Here is a 16,289-nt window from a genome sequence, read left to right as displayed (position 1 = left end):
TTCCTCTCTTGCTGCCCCCCACTCTCTTCTCCATTTTTTCTCTTCTTCTCCTTTTGCTTAATTTTTATAATTTTATTATGGCCATGAGTGACTACACAATTTATTTTCAGTTGAAAGTTAAGTTAAATTGAGATTTGTTCAAGTTGTGAGGTTATGCACTCTAACTATATTCATTTTATTTTTATTTTTTGTCAATTTTTGATTTCAAGGAACATCACCTCTATTGTTGTTTTCTTGAGAATTCAAGAGGCCTATCGAATCTCTTGGAAAAACAACTTATAGCTAATTAATCTAATTAAGTCTGTAATTGTTTAATTGTGTTAATAAAAAGTACTAATTAACTTATTAGTTTATATTAAGAAATTGACAGATTTGATTTAAATAAAACGCGTATTTTTATTGATCAAGTTTGGATTCTTCTCTCTTAACGCAGTTTACTAATTAAATCTACACGCGTATTGGGGTTGTTAGTTAACTAGGAATTAATTTAAGCGCGAAACGAATTAATTTATTCATAAGGAAGAATTGGTGGGATTCGCGTATTTGACCACTATTCTAACCAATGATCATCTGCAAAACACCTCAATTTGATTACCTTCAGCTGAAAATTTTAATTAAAACAAAAAACTATGTTCTTCTCACTTTTTCATATTAAACTATTTATCTATTTTAATTTGGTCATTTAAATTAAACAAAATTGAGGTCTCTGTGGGATTGATACTCACTCACCCTATCTACAAGTTCTTACCAGTTAAGAAAAAGAAAGTAAATTTTAAATTGACGAATTCTGATACTCGTCAAATTTGAAACTAAAATTTTCGATTTTAAAAATATAAAAAATGTATCTATAAAATTTCAAAGTCTAATTTACCCAATAATAAAGTAACGGTCTATTGTCTATAGAAATCCATAATCAAGTGCAACATACAGTAATATATAATTGAGGGAGCAAAGCTCAACCTCTAAATCCACTCGTAAATACAATAATAATTTTATAATATTTGAGAATCTTAAATCAATTCTTAAACTGTCATCCCAACAATATTTTACAATTAAAAGAAAATACAGAATTCTAGGAGATGATAATATATTAATTAAAAAAACAGAGATTAAGATAACAAATCATTCAAGAAATATAAGTAGAAGCCATACACACTGAATCGTCTTTTTCTATCACCTGCGAAAAAAAAAAAACTTAAAGAAAAGGGATAGCAATGCAAAGCTTTGTACTATTTCCCTTCAAAAGATTTGTTATATATAGTTTTCCTTCCATACAAGAAATGAAAATATTTCTAAGTTGGCTTAGTGTTGATTTTGCTCCTGAGTCTCCATTTTTTTGCATTATTTATTGGAAAAAATCTTGATCAAAGAATTGTAATATTTTCAGTGAATGAAAAAAAAAAAAAAGAAGAAGAAGTTGCAGTATATCAATGCATATATACAAGTGTAAATATTTATGCTGATTGAATTTTTAAATATTTTAGGAGAAAACCTCACCAGTAAATGTTCTAATTTCATAAATGTCCAAATGCAAGCTGAAATGCTCAACTCAGGGATGTGCTTCGACCAGCCTCTTCTGACCAGAGATATAAGAGAAATATCAAATTACCATAAGAGCAAATAATAACTAATTAGGATAATCATTTTTCCTTGAAAAAAAAAACATAATTTAAATTGCTATATGATAAAATTATAACATTACCCTTAAATTTTTTTTAAGATAATTTAAATTATAACATTATTTGACTATATTTATAATACAATCAAATATTGTAAATAAAAGAAAAAGAAAGTGAATTAACGAAGTTTCCGTGACAAAAATAAAATAAAAAAAAAAGTGGCAGACTTTATAAATTAAATCATTCATAAAAGTGAATTTAAAAACACTTTTTGAACGTAAGGAAACAGAATATTTATCCACTTGGATTAAAAATAAAATATAACACAAACAGTTAGAAGAAATTTTGACTCATAGTTCTATATATTAACACTCACCTGCTTTTTGTAAAGGATTATTGTTTAACTTCGGACATCGAATGATTCGAACCTCTGGATGTGACGCCATGTTCTGTAGGCAATTTGGCAATTCTTTGAGGTTGTTGCATTCTTGAACTTTCAACACTTTTAAACTATTGGTAGATCTTCGAATAAGCCACTCTGGAAAGTCCACAATTTTTGGCAACCGTCTTAACTCTAATCTTTGGAGGCTGAATTGCGTTTCTTCTCCTTCCTTCATTCTCAAATCCAGGTTTTCACAATCATCAATACAAATAGTATCTAATGTTGCTAGGCATTTTATACTTTGTGGCAAAGAGATCAAACTTTCACAACCAAAGATGACCAATCTTCGAAGCTTTTTCAGACCTTGCATGTCTTCAAACAAATATTCCAGATTTCCACATTCAGTAATAAAAAGAAATCGAAGAGACTTCAAACAACCTATTCCACCCGTTGGAAAATACTTTTGCTCTGTAGTAATCCAAAGAAATCTGAGGTTAATCATGCTCCTTATATCTTTGGGCAACTCTTGAAGATTCCAACATCGACAGAGAAGTAGAGTCTGCAAGCTTTGTAACTTACATATTGAATTAGGAAGTCTTTTGATGTTAAAGTGCCTCCATAAACTAAGATATTTCAAATGCTTCAAATTGCCTATACTTGCTGGCAGCTCCTCAAAGCTTGAATAACTCAAATCCAAGACTCTCAAGTACTGAAATCTTGAGCAACATGTCTTAATGAACATTTCACTGCTTATTCTCTCTCTTCTTTCATTTATAAAGCAAATGGTCCGCATGCATTCCAAGTTTTGTAAGGATTTAGGAACATCTTTCGGAAGTGATTCAGGATGGGGAAAAGATACATGTCGTACACTCTTGGCAATCTGTTGAGTGCTGTCAAGAAACATTGAGCATTCATTTTGTGTAATGGATAATGCTAGATCATGTATTAGATCATGCATTTTACACTTAACATTACCAAACTCTTCAGAAAAATCTTGGAAGAAACACCTAGAACACAACTCTTTAAAGTAGCGAAAGCCAACATCTTCTAACTCTTGATTCTCATTGGAAGATTGAACAAGTCCATTTGCCATCCACAAATAAACCAATTCAATATCATCCAATTGATAATCCTTGGGAAAAATTGAACAATATGCAAAGCATCTTTTTAAGTAAGATGGCAAGTGTTCATAGCTCAATCTTAAAGCAGGCAAAATATCATTTTCCTTCTGCTTTAATTCCCATATCTTACTATCTCTTATAAATTCCCACTCACGTTCATCAGTTACAGAGTAAAGCAACGACCCTAAAGTTATGACTGCTAGCGGAACTCCTTTGCATTTTCTCACTATTTCTTCCCCAATTGTTGTCAAATTTGGATTTTGTTGTACTTCATATTCTTTAAATGCACATTTGAAGAACAATGACAAACAATCTCGATGTGGAAGAAGACTCAAATTTTGGGGAGAGACTGTGCCCATGATTTCAGCAACACGACTGCTACGAGTGGTGACTACAATTTTACTTCCATTAGCACCTCCCATTAACAAAGTTTTGAGTTCAAGCCATTTTCTAGGGTCCTCACTCCACACATCATCTAGGATGAATAAATATTTCCTTCCATTCAAAGCCTCTCGCAAGGATCTTTGCAGCTGCTCTATACCCATATCCATAAATTTTTTCCCGGGATCTGCACAAGTAAGAATTTTAATAATCACCTTGTCTAATTCAAAGACATCTGAAACACAAACCCATAATGTCAACTCAAAATGATTAGCTACCCTTGGATCATTATACACCAACTTAGCAAGTGTGGTCTTCCCAAGACCTCCAATTCCAACAATTGGAATAATGGAGACATTTTCACCGTCAGAAGATTGCACCAACGTCTCCATGATTGTATCTCTAGCTTGATCCCTCCCAATGACATCAGAAGCATATACAAAGGAGTGGGTCATCTCCCTCTCCCTATGAATGACAGGCCTATCAAAAATTCGCTCAGTAAGACTAAATTTGGACTTAAGAGCTGCGATTTCATCTACCCTCTCTCTAATCTGCTTGAGTTTATGTCCCATTCTAAATCGGAACGCAAGTGGATTAGAGCTAGAAAGGAATCGGCGTACCTTTCGAGTGGTGTTCCCAGACTTGACCACTTTCCTTCGCAAAGCTTCACATTTAAACTCATCCACCACATCTTCTGCATCATATAGGACTTGTTTGAGATTCTCCAGCCAAATCTCTATCCGTGGATTCTGCGACAACTGCTGCTCTGCATCCGAAAGCACGGCTTTGATGACCTTCAAGTTCTCCTTAATCTTCTCAAGATCGCTTTCAAGTCCCCATGCCAAGAAGAATTCTTCCAGAGTAAGAGAGCCCAACTTCCCAAGAACACTTTCTGCAATGCTGAGGAGAAAAGAGTCCGCCATTGATTTTTGTAGTTTGGATTAGGAAGAGAAGAAATGATGAAATGATTAGTCCAATGAGAAAGCAAAGCTAAGAAATTGGTAGATTCTCCATGTGAGTGGACTTGTTCAAGTACTGTGGAAGGAGAAATTATTGAGCCATTGAGACTCTTTTTCCAATGTAGGCCCAATTACTTCTCAGTTCTGTTAAGTATTATTTTAATTCTGATTTGGAAAAAACAAATACAGAGATATTGTTACAGCTTAGCCCGATGGTAAGTGCATCCGGTTAAACCTGATAGATCTCCCCCATTTCAAAAAAAAAAAAAAAAATTGTTACATATTAATTTTACCTAATAAATAAATAAATAATATTTAAGAATTTTTATTAAATGTCTATGAAGAGGAGTGGTTTTTATGTAATATTTTTAAAGATAGAGGATTTTATGATCATAAATTAAAGATGAAAAACTAAATGTAACAAAACTTCTAAGTTGAAGAATTGTAGATATAAATTATTTAATTTATTAATTTTTTTATTTTGACAGCGAGATAATTCAATTAACATTAAGTTAATTCAACTTAATTTTATTTAAAAAACTCCTTCAACTTTAATTTAAATATCATTCAACTCCCTCTAACATGTTATTGCAGGTCTTTAAGTTAATTCAATTAACATATAATTTCTCTCTCCTTACATCTCATGTAAGTTCATGTTTCTAATTAAAATTTTAAATATTTACAATTTTAAATACTTACACTAACCATATCATATAAAATTCCCTTTTTTTTATTATGTTTTAGCTATTAAATGGAAAAATATAAACTTTTTAATTTTTTTAAATAGAATTAGAATTTTTTTACTCTTATAATTCGTTTACTTTTTTATAAATTAAATATTCAATATTAACTAAATTAAAATAATTCATATATTTGTAAATATTATTATGAATATTATTAATTTTAACTTTAATTATATTTTGTTAAATGTTAATTTTATTTTCTTATTATAATTATTCTAAGCTGCCATTATTAAACATAATTTAAATATTTTGTCTAGTTAAACTATTTATTTATTTATTGTTGAAATTTAAAAAGAAAATAAATAATATAAATAATGAATAATAAAAAATAACTAGTACAGTTTCCCAGTTATTAGAAAAGAGGATATTATTAAAATTTAAATATTTTTTAGTATATTTAAATAATTAATTATGGACATTTAATTTAGATATTAAATTTAAGACTAAGAAATTAAAAATGAAAATAAGAGCCAAGAAGCAATATTATTTTTTCAGATTTATTAGATGTAAAATGTTAAAATTTTATATTTAATTATGATAACAGTTAAATTTTTAATTTTAAATAATAAGATATTAGCTTTTAAATTTATTATAATATAATTAATTTTTAAAATAATTTATTCAATTAAATATAAAATTTAAATTTTTTTATTTAAATAAAAATATAAACAGTGACGAATTTAGAAATTTTATTTAAGAGGTTCGATTTTAATAAAAAATATAAAATATATAAAATAAATATATATTACAAAATTTATAAAAAAATTAATAATAAATTATAATTTATCTATTTTTTATTAATTAAAATATATTAATAACACTCTTATTTTCAATATTTATAAATATATCTTTCAATATAAATAAAAAATAAATGGATAAATAACTTATCTCTTATTCTATTATGAAATCAAATTTTAATAATATTTATTATAAAAAAAAAAAAAACTATTTCTACTATAGTGGTAATATGCAAACTCATAAAAGAATAATTCTGTTAAAGTATCATAACTATTTAATATAATATTTATTATAAAATTTGTTTATTAAATTATCTAATCCATTAGTTATGGAAATAATATTTTTATTTTATTTTTTTAAATTTAAATAATCTAACCTATTACCTATGGAAATAATATTTGATTTATATTTAAATATTTTTAAATTTAAATTATTTAATTTATTATCCATTAAATTTATATTTTTAAAATTAAATTATTTTTTAAATTTAAATAGTCTATGAAACTCTTAATTAATAAAACATTATTCATAAAATACTTTTATTTATAAAAATTTAAAATTAATTTCTCCAAATTTAAATAGTTTAACAAATAATTTCAATTATATAAATAGATTAGAAATTAAATGAAATAATTACTTCTTAATAATTAAAATAGCGTATAGAATTAAATTATGCAATGATAAATTTACATATTGGAGTTGAAATTTTAAAAATGAAAAATAAATTTTTTGATTAAAAAAAATAGAAAATGAGAGGAATAAAATAAAATAGACAATTAAAATTAAATGAATTAAACAGTAAGTGAATGAGAATTTATTTAATAAAAAAATAAAAAATTAATTTTATAAAATATAAAATATTTTAATTAAATAATTTTAAAATAAAGACTAATTAATAAATTTTTTAAATATGACTTAATAATAATTTTTTCTACTATATATAAAACTATATAAATATAAAATTTAAAAATTTCCAGAGATCTATGGTTCCGAGGCCTCTCCCTAAATCTTATAAACAAAAAGTCATAGGTAAATTTTAAGTACTTTAATAATTATTTTTTAAAATAAATTAAATATTGCTGTCGAAAAATTTGCATGGTAAAATAAATTAATAAATAAAAATAAAAATTTGAGTGTTTAAATATTTAAATTTTAGTATAATTAATGAATCGATTTTTATATTTTAAAATCGAACACTTAAATATTTTAATAATGAGTTTTATATTTTTATATTTTTATATTTTTATATTTTTAAAATTGATTTTTATATTCTATTAACTGTTGATTAATTGTTTTCAGGGTTAGATTATGGGAGCCTTAATTGGTACGAGCGTTTGAGAATACATGAATTGATATGAGCCTGAATTAAAAAAAAATTAACAGCTTAAATGGGTAATTGAAAATTACCCTTGTGCATCAAAATATACCAATTGGGTGTCATTTAAAAATCCATTTTTGCTGCAATCTATATTGTTATACTGTTATGATTCTGATAACATGTGTATGCAACTTTTTGATTGGTCCTTCATGCATCATCTAGTAGCCAATGTGCTTTTCATGTTACCCTTGCATATTTTTTAGGTCACAAGAATGGATTAAAGATTGGCTAGTTGTATTGCTGCTGTTGATAATGGAATTTCTCTGTACAATATGATTGCGCAATTAATTTGGTATAAAGAAGAGGGACTTGCTTGTGGATTTTACCTAGTATATAGTGGCTGTCACCAATTCTTTTGGCAATCTCATCACTTGGTGTTAAAGGATTTTACCTTACTTGAATTATTTCCATGGCTGTGTTGAGATTTGGGTGCCTTTCTTTGCCATTTCTTTTAATTTGCTGATAAAATTTTGGTATTGCTAATTAAGTTAAATAAATATTTTTATTGCCATATATACCATTTTAAGCAAAACATAACTACAAACACATAAATAAATCTATAAGCTACAATCACATCCATCAGCTCACTCTGATGTTCAAGAGGTTAATGCTAGGTTTAGAGTTGCTAAGCTTTGAAATCAAAAAGTAGCAAACAATTATAGAGAAATGATGTTCAATTTTAAGTAAAAAAGAGAAAGACCTATTTTCATCACTGAGGTCAGTTTTACAATTAAAATCTACAATCTACAATCTGTTGCAAGTCTAACCTCCATAGTGCAACATGCAATAAAATATAATTGAGGGAGCTAAGCTCAACCTCCAAATCAATACATAAATACAACAATAATTGTATAATATTTCGGGGAGTTCAGGTCGATCCTTAGTTAGACAGTCATCCGAAAAACATTTTACAATTAAAAGGAAATTCAGAATTAAAATAGACTCCAGACTCCTAGGAGATGACAATAATTAAATTAGGATATAATCGATTTTGTTATTTGGAGAAAAAAATAATAAATATAATTCAAATTGCTGAATGATAAAATTATGATATTACCCTTAACATTTGTGTTTTTTTTTTTTGTAAAAAAAATTATATTAAAACAAAAATGTGAAATTCATCTCAAATGTGCTTCCTCTTTTCATTTTCAAACATTTTAAAACTAAGAAATTGAAAAATCTGATTTTCATTTCTAAGTTTTTTATTTTCTTTCATTTAAATAAAAGTAAAGAAAAATATATATAAAGGAAAAATTTTAAAATACAATCACATAATGACCAATTAAATATTAACTCTCACCTGATTTATGTAAAGGAATATTGTTTAGCTCCGGACAATCTATGATTCGAACCTCTGGATGTGATGCCATGTTCTGTAGGCAATTTGCCAATTCTCCGAGGCTGTTGCATTGTTCAACTTCCAACACTTCTAAACTATTGGTAGATCCTCGAATAAGACATTCTGGAAAGTCCAAAATTTTTGGCAACCATCTTAACTCTAATCTTTGGAGGCTGAATTGCATTTCTTCTCCTTCCTCCATTCTCAAATCCAGGTTTTCACAACCATCAATACAAAGAGTATTTAATGTTAGGCATTTTATACTTTGTGGCAAAGAGATCAATCTTCTACAATCAACATAAGAGCGTAAGAGCGTCCTTATACGACATAAAAGCGCTTTTTCAAACGATCAATTGCTTATTTAGACAACGTAAGATCGCCCTTAGATGATGTAAAGACGCCCTTAGATAATATAAGAGCGTCCTTAGGTGGTGTAAGAGCGTCCTTCAGGCAATCAATTGCGCCCTTTAAGCGATCTGCACACCTTCATCAATAACTGATACCCATGTAGTTTCTCATGATAGCAGCACCAGATTTCATCAATGTCAAACTATCAATGAGATAGAAACATAAGTCAGGTAATATTTATTTAATCATATAAGTTCATATGTTGAAATACTTATATTTTAGTTATATATTGGTAACTTTAGTCTTCTCATCTGGATTAAAATGCACCCATAAAATATCATTATCCAAAACAAATAGCAAAGAAACTAAGGCCTTCAAGGTTAAAACATAAGACGCAAGTTCGTCAAGGGAAAAAGCAATGCAATCACCAAAGTGATTTGTCACCAAATTCCCATGAGGCAACAAGTATCGAACCTAAAGATTAGATCATTGTAGGAGGGACTACTGATTAAATTAATATTAAAATATATTAAATACGGGTCTCAATAATCCAAATCAAGTCAATTACTCAGATACTTTATAACACTTAATAAAGTGATAGAATCCTAATCATAATAGGACATTACCCATATCATAATATTATCTTTATCTGAAAAGATTTCATATCCTATCTTATTTTGAATTTCATATTACATCCAAATTCTATCTAATATACATTATATATCGAGTTGACAACCTCCATAATCATGTAAGTTATTCTCTCCAACAGTCAATTTCATAATTTACTTATCACATGTACTGATTTAAGTATCGAAAAGGTTGTCGAGGTAATCTATTTGATATTGTCTTCTATCTTGCAGGTTCATACCAAAGAATTATGGTGTGAACAATATCAATTATATTAACTTTGCTGAAGCGGTATATGTCCTGTACATTAATTTATTTAGATGCGCATTATGAAATTTTACCAAGCCAAAAAAGTGAAACTTAATAAAATATTCTTATAAAATATAAAATTAAATCAATTTTAAATCTTTATCAAATTCAAATATTAATATTCTGATATGATTTAGTAATTAATGTTGATGGGTCAAATGCACAAAAGATAATCCATCCAAATCTAATAAGAAATAATTGTATATAGAGTAAATAGCATCTTATCAACAACCTTAAAACCTTTCCATTAATAATTACGTAAAGAAATAAAAAAAAAAAGACTTTGATAAAAATAAAACTAAAGGAGATATCAAAAGAGTGAAGAAAGTAATAACAAGTAAAAAAATCAAATAATTAACTGGAGAAAAAATCAATATAAATAAATTTCACTTAAAGATGGGATCTATTTTAATTGTTAGAATAGATCATTGAAGTAAAAATAAATTCTTATTAATTTCAATAAATTGATTCCAGTTATAAAAAACACTCCTCACAATCAATATTTACTTACGTGTAAATTAATTAGAAAATATTTACTAATTAATTCTAGCCAATAAATAACTTAAAGAACGTCTGTTGAATTTAATTTATTAATTATATTAAAAATTAGGAAGACTTAGCAAATCCAACCGTGTGATTTGTTTAAGTTAAATTATGCAATTTCATAGTGAGTTATGCTAATTGATACTATGGAAACCAACAAATCTAAAACCAAAAAACAAAAAATAACTCTAAGGCTAATTCCAAGCCAAATAATAACTTATAGAAACCCTTTGCTGAACAATAGCAATGAATAGTATTGAAGGAATACTATCGGTGAGCAATACGATGAATGGTATCTGAAATCCCAAAGAATCATACAAACAGAAGCTTAAGAATAACAAGTGTGAATAGTGGCAGAATGGTAATCAAAGCAAAATCACCTCCATAAGTTACCCAAATTGAAAACCAACCATAGAACTGAAGAGAGGATCAATGTGTGACACTAGCGAGAAGAAGTAGAGCAGCCCTTCACCGTGGGTGAGTGGGAGACGTCAAAAACTTTCTCCAGTGCATGAGGCACACTCACCAGTTAGACGTCAAAAACTTCGAAATCTAATTTACCAATTGATGAAGCAACTGTCTATCGTCTATAGAAATCCACAATCAAATGCAACATACAATAATGTATAATTGAGGGAGCAAAGCTCAACCTCTAAATCCATACGTAAATACAACAATAATTCTATAATATTTGGGAATCTTAGGTCAATCCTTAAACAATCATACCAACAATCTTTTACAATTAAAAGAAAATACAAAATTCTAGAAGATGACAATATATTTATTAAAAAATACAGATTAAGACAACAAATCATTCAAGGAATATAAGTAGAAGCCATGCACGCTGAAATGTCTTTTTCTATCACCTGCAAAAAAAAAAGTTTCAGTATATCAATGCATATATACAAGTATAAATATTTATGCTGATTGAATTTTTAAATATTTTAGGAGGAAACCTCACCAGTAAATGTTCTAATTTAAAAAATGTCCAAATGCAAGCTGAAATGCTCAACTCAGTGATGTACTTGGACCAGCCTCTTCTGACCAGAGATATAAGAGAAATATCAAATTACCATAAGTGCACATAGAACCATAAGAGCAGATAATAGCTAATTAGGATAATCATTTTTCCTTGGAAAAAAAAAATTTAAATTGCTATATGATAAAATTATAACATTACCCTTAAATATTTTTTTTTTTTGAAGATAATCTAAATTATAACATTATTTGACTATATTTATAATACAATCAAATATTCTAAATAAAAAAAAAAGAAAGTGAATTAATGAAGCTTCCGTGACAAAAATAAAATAAAAAAAAAAGTGGCAGACTTTATAAATTAAATCACTTGGATTAAAAATAAAGTATAACACAAACAGTTAGAAGAAATTTTGAATCATACTTCTATATATTAACTCTCACCTCCTTTTTGTAAAGGATTATTATTTAGCTTCGGACAATCTATGATTTGAACCTCTGGATGTGACGCCATGTTCTGTAGGCAATTTGGCAATTCTCTGAGGTTGTTGCAGCGTTCAACTTCCAACACTTTTAAACTATTGGTAGATCCTCGAATAAGCCATTCTGGAAAGTCCACAATTTTTGGCAACCATCTTAACGCTAATCTTACGAGGCTGAATTGCGTTTCTTCTCCTTCCTCCATTCTCAAATCCAGGTTTCTACAATCATCAATACAAAGAGTATCTAATGTTGTTAGGCATTTTATACTTTGTGGCAAAGAGATCAAACTTTCACAACCAAAGATGACCAGTCTTCGAAGTTTTTTGAGACCTTGCATGTCTTCAAACAAATATTTCAGACTGTGACATTCAGTGATGTAAAGAAATCGAAGAGACTTCAAGCAACCTATTCCACCCGTTGGAAAATACATTTGACGCGTAGTTATCCAAAGATACCTGAGGTTAATCATGCACCTTATATCTTCGGGCAACTCTTGAAGATTCCAACATTCATAGAGAAGTAGAGTCTGCAAGCTTTGTAACTTACATATTGAATTAGGGAGTCTTTTGATGTTAGAGTTACTCCATAAACTAAGATATTTCAAATGCTTCAAATTGCCTATACTTGCTGGCAGCTCCTCAAAGCTTGAATAACTCAAATCCAAGACTCTCAAGTACTGAAATCTTGAGCAACATGTCTTAATGAACATTTCACTGCTTATTCCCTCTCTTCTTTCATTTATAAAGCAAATGGTCCGCATGCATTCCAAGTTTTGTAAGGATTTAGGAACATCTTTCGGAAGTGATTCAGGATGGGGAAAAGATACATGTCGAACACTCTTGGCAATCTGTTGAGTGCTGTCGAGAAACATTGAACATTCATTTTGTGTAATGGATAATGCTAGATCATGTATTAGATCATGCATTTTACACGTAGCACGACCATAGTCAGAAAAATCTTGGAAGAAACACCTAGAACACAACTCTTTAAAGTAGCGAAAGCCAACATCTTCTAACTCTTGATTCTCATTGGAAGATTGAACAAGTCCATTTGCCATCCACAAATAAACCAATTCAGTATCGAGCAATTGATAATCCTTGGGAAAAATTGAACAATATGCAAAGCATCTTTTTAAGTAAGATGGCAAATGTTCATAGCTCAATCTTAAAGCAGGCAAAATATCATTTTCCTTCTGCTTTAATTCCCATATCTCACTATCTCTTATAAATTCCCACTCACGTTCATCAGTTACAGAGTAAAGTAACGACCCTAAAGTTATGACTGCTAGCGGAACTCCTTTGCATTTTCTCACTATTTCTTCCCCAATTGTTGTCAAATTTGGATTTTGTTTTACTTCATATTCTTTAAATGCACATTTAAAGAACAAAGACAAACAATCTCGATGTGGAAGAAGACTCAAATTTTGGGGAGAGACTGTACCCATGATTTCAGCAACACGATTGCTACGAGTGGTGACTACAATTTTACTTCCATTAGCACCTCCCATTAACAAAGTTTTCAGTTCAAGCCATTTTCTAGGGTCCTCACTCCACACATCATCTAGGATGAGTAAATATTTCCTTCCATTCAAAGCCTCTCGCAAGGATCTTTGCAGCTGCTCTATACCCATATCCAAATATTTCTTATCAGGAGATGCAGAGTTAAGAATTTTAATAATCACCTTATCTAATTCAAAGACATCTGAAACACAGACCCATAATTTCAACTCAAAAAGAGTAGCTACCCTTTGATCATTATACACCAATTTAGCAAGTGTGGTCTTCCCAAGACCTCCAATTCCAACAATTGGAATAATGGAGACATTTTCACCGTCAGAAGATTGCACCAACGTCTCCATGATTGTATCTCTAGCTTGATCCCTCCCAATGACATCAGAAGCATCTACAAAGGAGTGGGTCATCTCCCTCTCCCTATGAATGACAGGCCTATCAAAAATTCGCTCAGTAAGACCAAACTTGGACTTAAGAGCTGCGATTTCATCTACCCTCTCTCTAATCTGCTTGAGTTTATGTCCCATTCTAAATCGGAACGCAAGTGGATTAGAGCTAGAAAAGAATCGGCGTACCTTTCGAGTGGTGTTCCCAGACTTGACCACTTTCCTTCGCAAAGCTTCACATTTAAACTCTTCCACCACATCTTCTGCATCATATAGGACTTGTTTGAGATTCTCCAGCCAAATCTCTATCCGTGGATTCAGCGACAACTGCTGCTCTGCATCCAAAAGCACGGCTTTGATGACCTTCAAGTTCTCCTTAATCTTCTCAAGATCGCTTTCAAGTCCCCACGCCAAGAAGAATTCTTCGAGAGCAAGAGAGCCCAACTTCCCAAGAACACTTTCTGCAATGCTGAGGAGAAAAGAGTCGGCCATTGATTTTTCTAATTTGGATTAGGAAGAGAAGAAATGGTGAAATGATCATTTCCAATGGCTTCTTTTAATGGAGATCTATGTGAGAACCTCACTTTAGGAAAAAGATTCTTTTCCGCTGGACTCGCTTTAATAAAGATTCTTTTCTCCTTCTCCGCTATAATTTGATGAGCTTGTCCAATAATTTAAATGCCAAAAGAATAATACAAACTTATCAAGACTTAGGTCTTGTTTGTTTTGGAGGAAATTAGCCCAACTTCCCAAGAAATAGATTAATTTGAACCAAACAAGATCTTAATTTATACGGCATCCAAGACATAAATGATTGGATTCTTCAATAAAAAAAAATTAATATACTGCAACTTCTTTTTTCATTGAATGTAAATATTTCTCTTCTTTGATCAAAATTTGTCCAATAAATAATTATGGGAAGCACAATCTTCATTGCTTGGCAGCATTTGGGTTGACGCAGTGGTCCTTTGTTGCGTTGTAGTATGAATCCATGGAGATTTGGGTCCCTGTTTTGATCAGTGTTTTGCTGGTTTGTTGCACTGGTTCTTGTCTTAGATCTTACAATCTTAGCCAACTTCAAAATTGAAGGAGAAATTAAATTACTTAAGGATGAATTTAAGTTTTTTTGATAAAAATCAGAGGTTAATTTATGCATTCATCAATTGGGATTGCTGCAAGCTATGCACTACAATCCCTTTCTTTTCGGATGAGACTTTAGAAAATTATGTTTTGTTTTATATTCTAATTTCCATGTAATGGTCTTTACTTTCTCAAAAATTATTGACATCAGCTGTATTTTTCTTTTAAAATGGAAATTGAAATTTGAGAGAGAAGAACATCACACACTTAAATTTACTCGAATGCATTTATCTTTAAATTAAATCTGTAAATGTGATAATAATTATTGTTATGTTAATATATAACCCAATAGTATATTGACATTTAACATATATAACCCAATAGTATATTGACATTTAACAACACTAAAGTTGTGGTTAGAAACGATTAACTTTCGTAGACCCTATGATTCGTAGACCCTATGATTTTTTATTCTTTTGAAAACTTTTCACTTTTCTTCTTTTTATTAAATTAAGCGGGATTCACTATTTATTTCTCTTTTAAAATTTTAATATTTTTTTAAATTATTAAATTAAAAGCAAAAATCACGTTTACCCTAATTTTATTTTATTTTTTTTAATATAGAGGAGAGCATTCATTTAAAAAAATAATTAGTCTTAAATTTTAGTTTTATCAAAAGACAACAAGCCAATAATATTGGCATGCAAAACATTTAGAATATTAACGCCATTGAAAAGTTCTTGTGCCAAACGAGTTAATCAATTCGCAGCCTTATCAGTTTCTCTGACAATGTATTAATTAGATTATATAATAATAAAATATAATTCGATCAAATTAAAAGTAAAATAAATTAAAATAATTATAATTATTTAAAAAATATTATTAAATTAAATTATATAATTTTAGTTATTATGTAGTTTTATTTTAATTTATGTAATTTTATTATAAAATAAATAAATAAAACTAAATATATTTCTAACACAGTAGAGAAATAATAAAAATTCAAAATTTATTTCTTGTAAAAATATTACAATAAAATTTTTGGAAGCTCTATTATAAATTTTTATCTTTTTTTTTAAGAGTTTTGAAAATTATAATAGATAAACTATATTATATTTATTTATTTAGTTTCTTCATATGTTTTAGATAGAAATTTTATATAATATTGTGAATATTTGATATTATTTTGAAATTAAAATATAAGGTTTGTTAGATTCTAAAAATTTTAACTAATATCATTTGATTAAGGTGAAATTCAGAAAATAAAATGTTAAAAATAAAAAAAATTTATTAAATTCTCAAAAATTGAAAAGTATCTCAAACAGTTAAAAAAAAAATGCTTAATGCAAAAATTTATGAAAAAA

The 16,289-nt window shown here is 28.7% G+C and overlaps 2 protein-coding genes across 9 annotated transcripts; both read right to left on the bottom strand.

Annotated features, from left to right (window-relative positions):
* Positions 1-975: 975 nt before the first annotated feature.
* LOC110607581 (putative disease resistance protein RGA1) lies at positions 976-4,543 on the bottom strand. Of its 7 annotated transcripts, XM_043959465.1 has the most exons (4): positions 4,124-4,349; positions 1,996-3,983; positions 1,498-1,576; positions 976-1,177 (listed from the first exon to the last, which is right to left on the bottom strand). In XM_043959465.1, the coding sequence occupies exons 1-3, from the start codon at positions 4,204-4,206 to the stop codon at positions 1,545-1,547; spliced, it is 2,103 nt and encodes a 700-aa protein (XP_043815400.1). In that variant the 5' UTR covers positions 4,207-4,349; the 3' UTR covers positions 976-1,177; positions 1,498-1,544. The 7 variants fall into 7 exon arrangements, 5 of the variants coding, with proteins under 5 accessions (XP_043815400.1, XP_043815397.1, XP_043815396.1 ...); XR_006351863.1 differs by having other exon boundaries at positions 2,048-4,542; XR_006351864.1 differs by having other exon boundaries at positions 1,498-1,573; positions 2,048-4,542.
* A 6,549-nt stretch (positions 4,544-11,092) lies between these two features.
* On the bottom strand, positions 11,093-14,499 carry LOC110607579 (putative disease resistance protein RGA1). Of its 2 annotated transcripts, none has more exons than XM_021746722.2 (3): positions 11,910-14,499; positions 11,449-11,527; positions 11,093-11,353 (listed from the first exon to the last, which is right to left on the bottom strand). In XM_021746722.2, the coding sequence occupies exons 1-2, from the start codon at positions 14,335-14,337 to the stop codon at positions 11,496-11,498; spliced, it is 2,460 nt and encodes an 819-aa protein (XP_021602414.1). In that variant the 5' UTR covers positions 14,338-14,499; the 3' UTR covers positions 11,093-11,353; positions 11,449-11,495. The 2 variants fall into 2 exon arrangements, with proteins under 2 accessions (XP_021602414.1, XP_021602415.1); XM_021746723.2 differs by having other exon boundaries at positions 11,449-11,524.
* Positions 14,500-16,289: the final 1,790 nt, after the last annotated feature.

This window comes from Manihot esculenta, chromosome 9 (assembly GCF_001659605.2).
Source record: "Manihot esculenta cultivar AM560-2 chromosome 9, M.esculenta_v8, whole genome shotgun sequence".
NCBI lineage: Eukaryota > Viridiplantae > Streptophyta > Magnoliopsida > Malpighiales > Euphorbiaceae > Manihot > Manihot esculenta.
The sequence above is the reverse complement of the archived record's forward strand: the minus strand, read 5'-3'. Positions and strand labels throughout refer to the sequence as shown.

Excerpts from the sequence above, each read along its gene's own strand:
- LOC110607581 (XM_043959461.1), bottom strand. The coding sequence starts at position 4,426 with ATGGCGGACTCTTTTCTCCTCAGCATTGCAGAAAGTGTTCTTGGGAAG. Across the intron at positions 1,577-1,995 it reads TAATCCTTTACAAAAAGCAG|AAGAGGCTGGTCGAAGCACA; the intron begins GTGAGTGTTAAT and ends ATCTCTGGTCAG.
- LOC110607579 (XM_021746722.2), bottom strand. The coding sequence starts at position 14,337 with ATGGCCGACTCTTTTCTCCTCAGCATTGCAGAAAGTGTTCTTGGGAAG. Across the intron at positions 11,528-11,909 it reads TAATCCTTTACAAAAAGGAG|AAGAGGCTGGTCCAAGTACA; the intron begins GTGAGAGTTAAT and ends ATCTCTGGTCAG.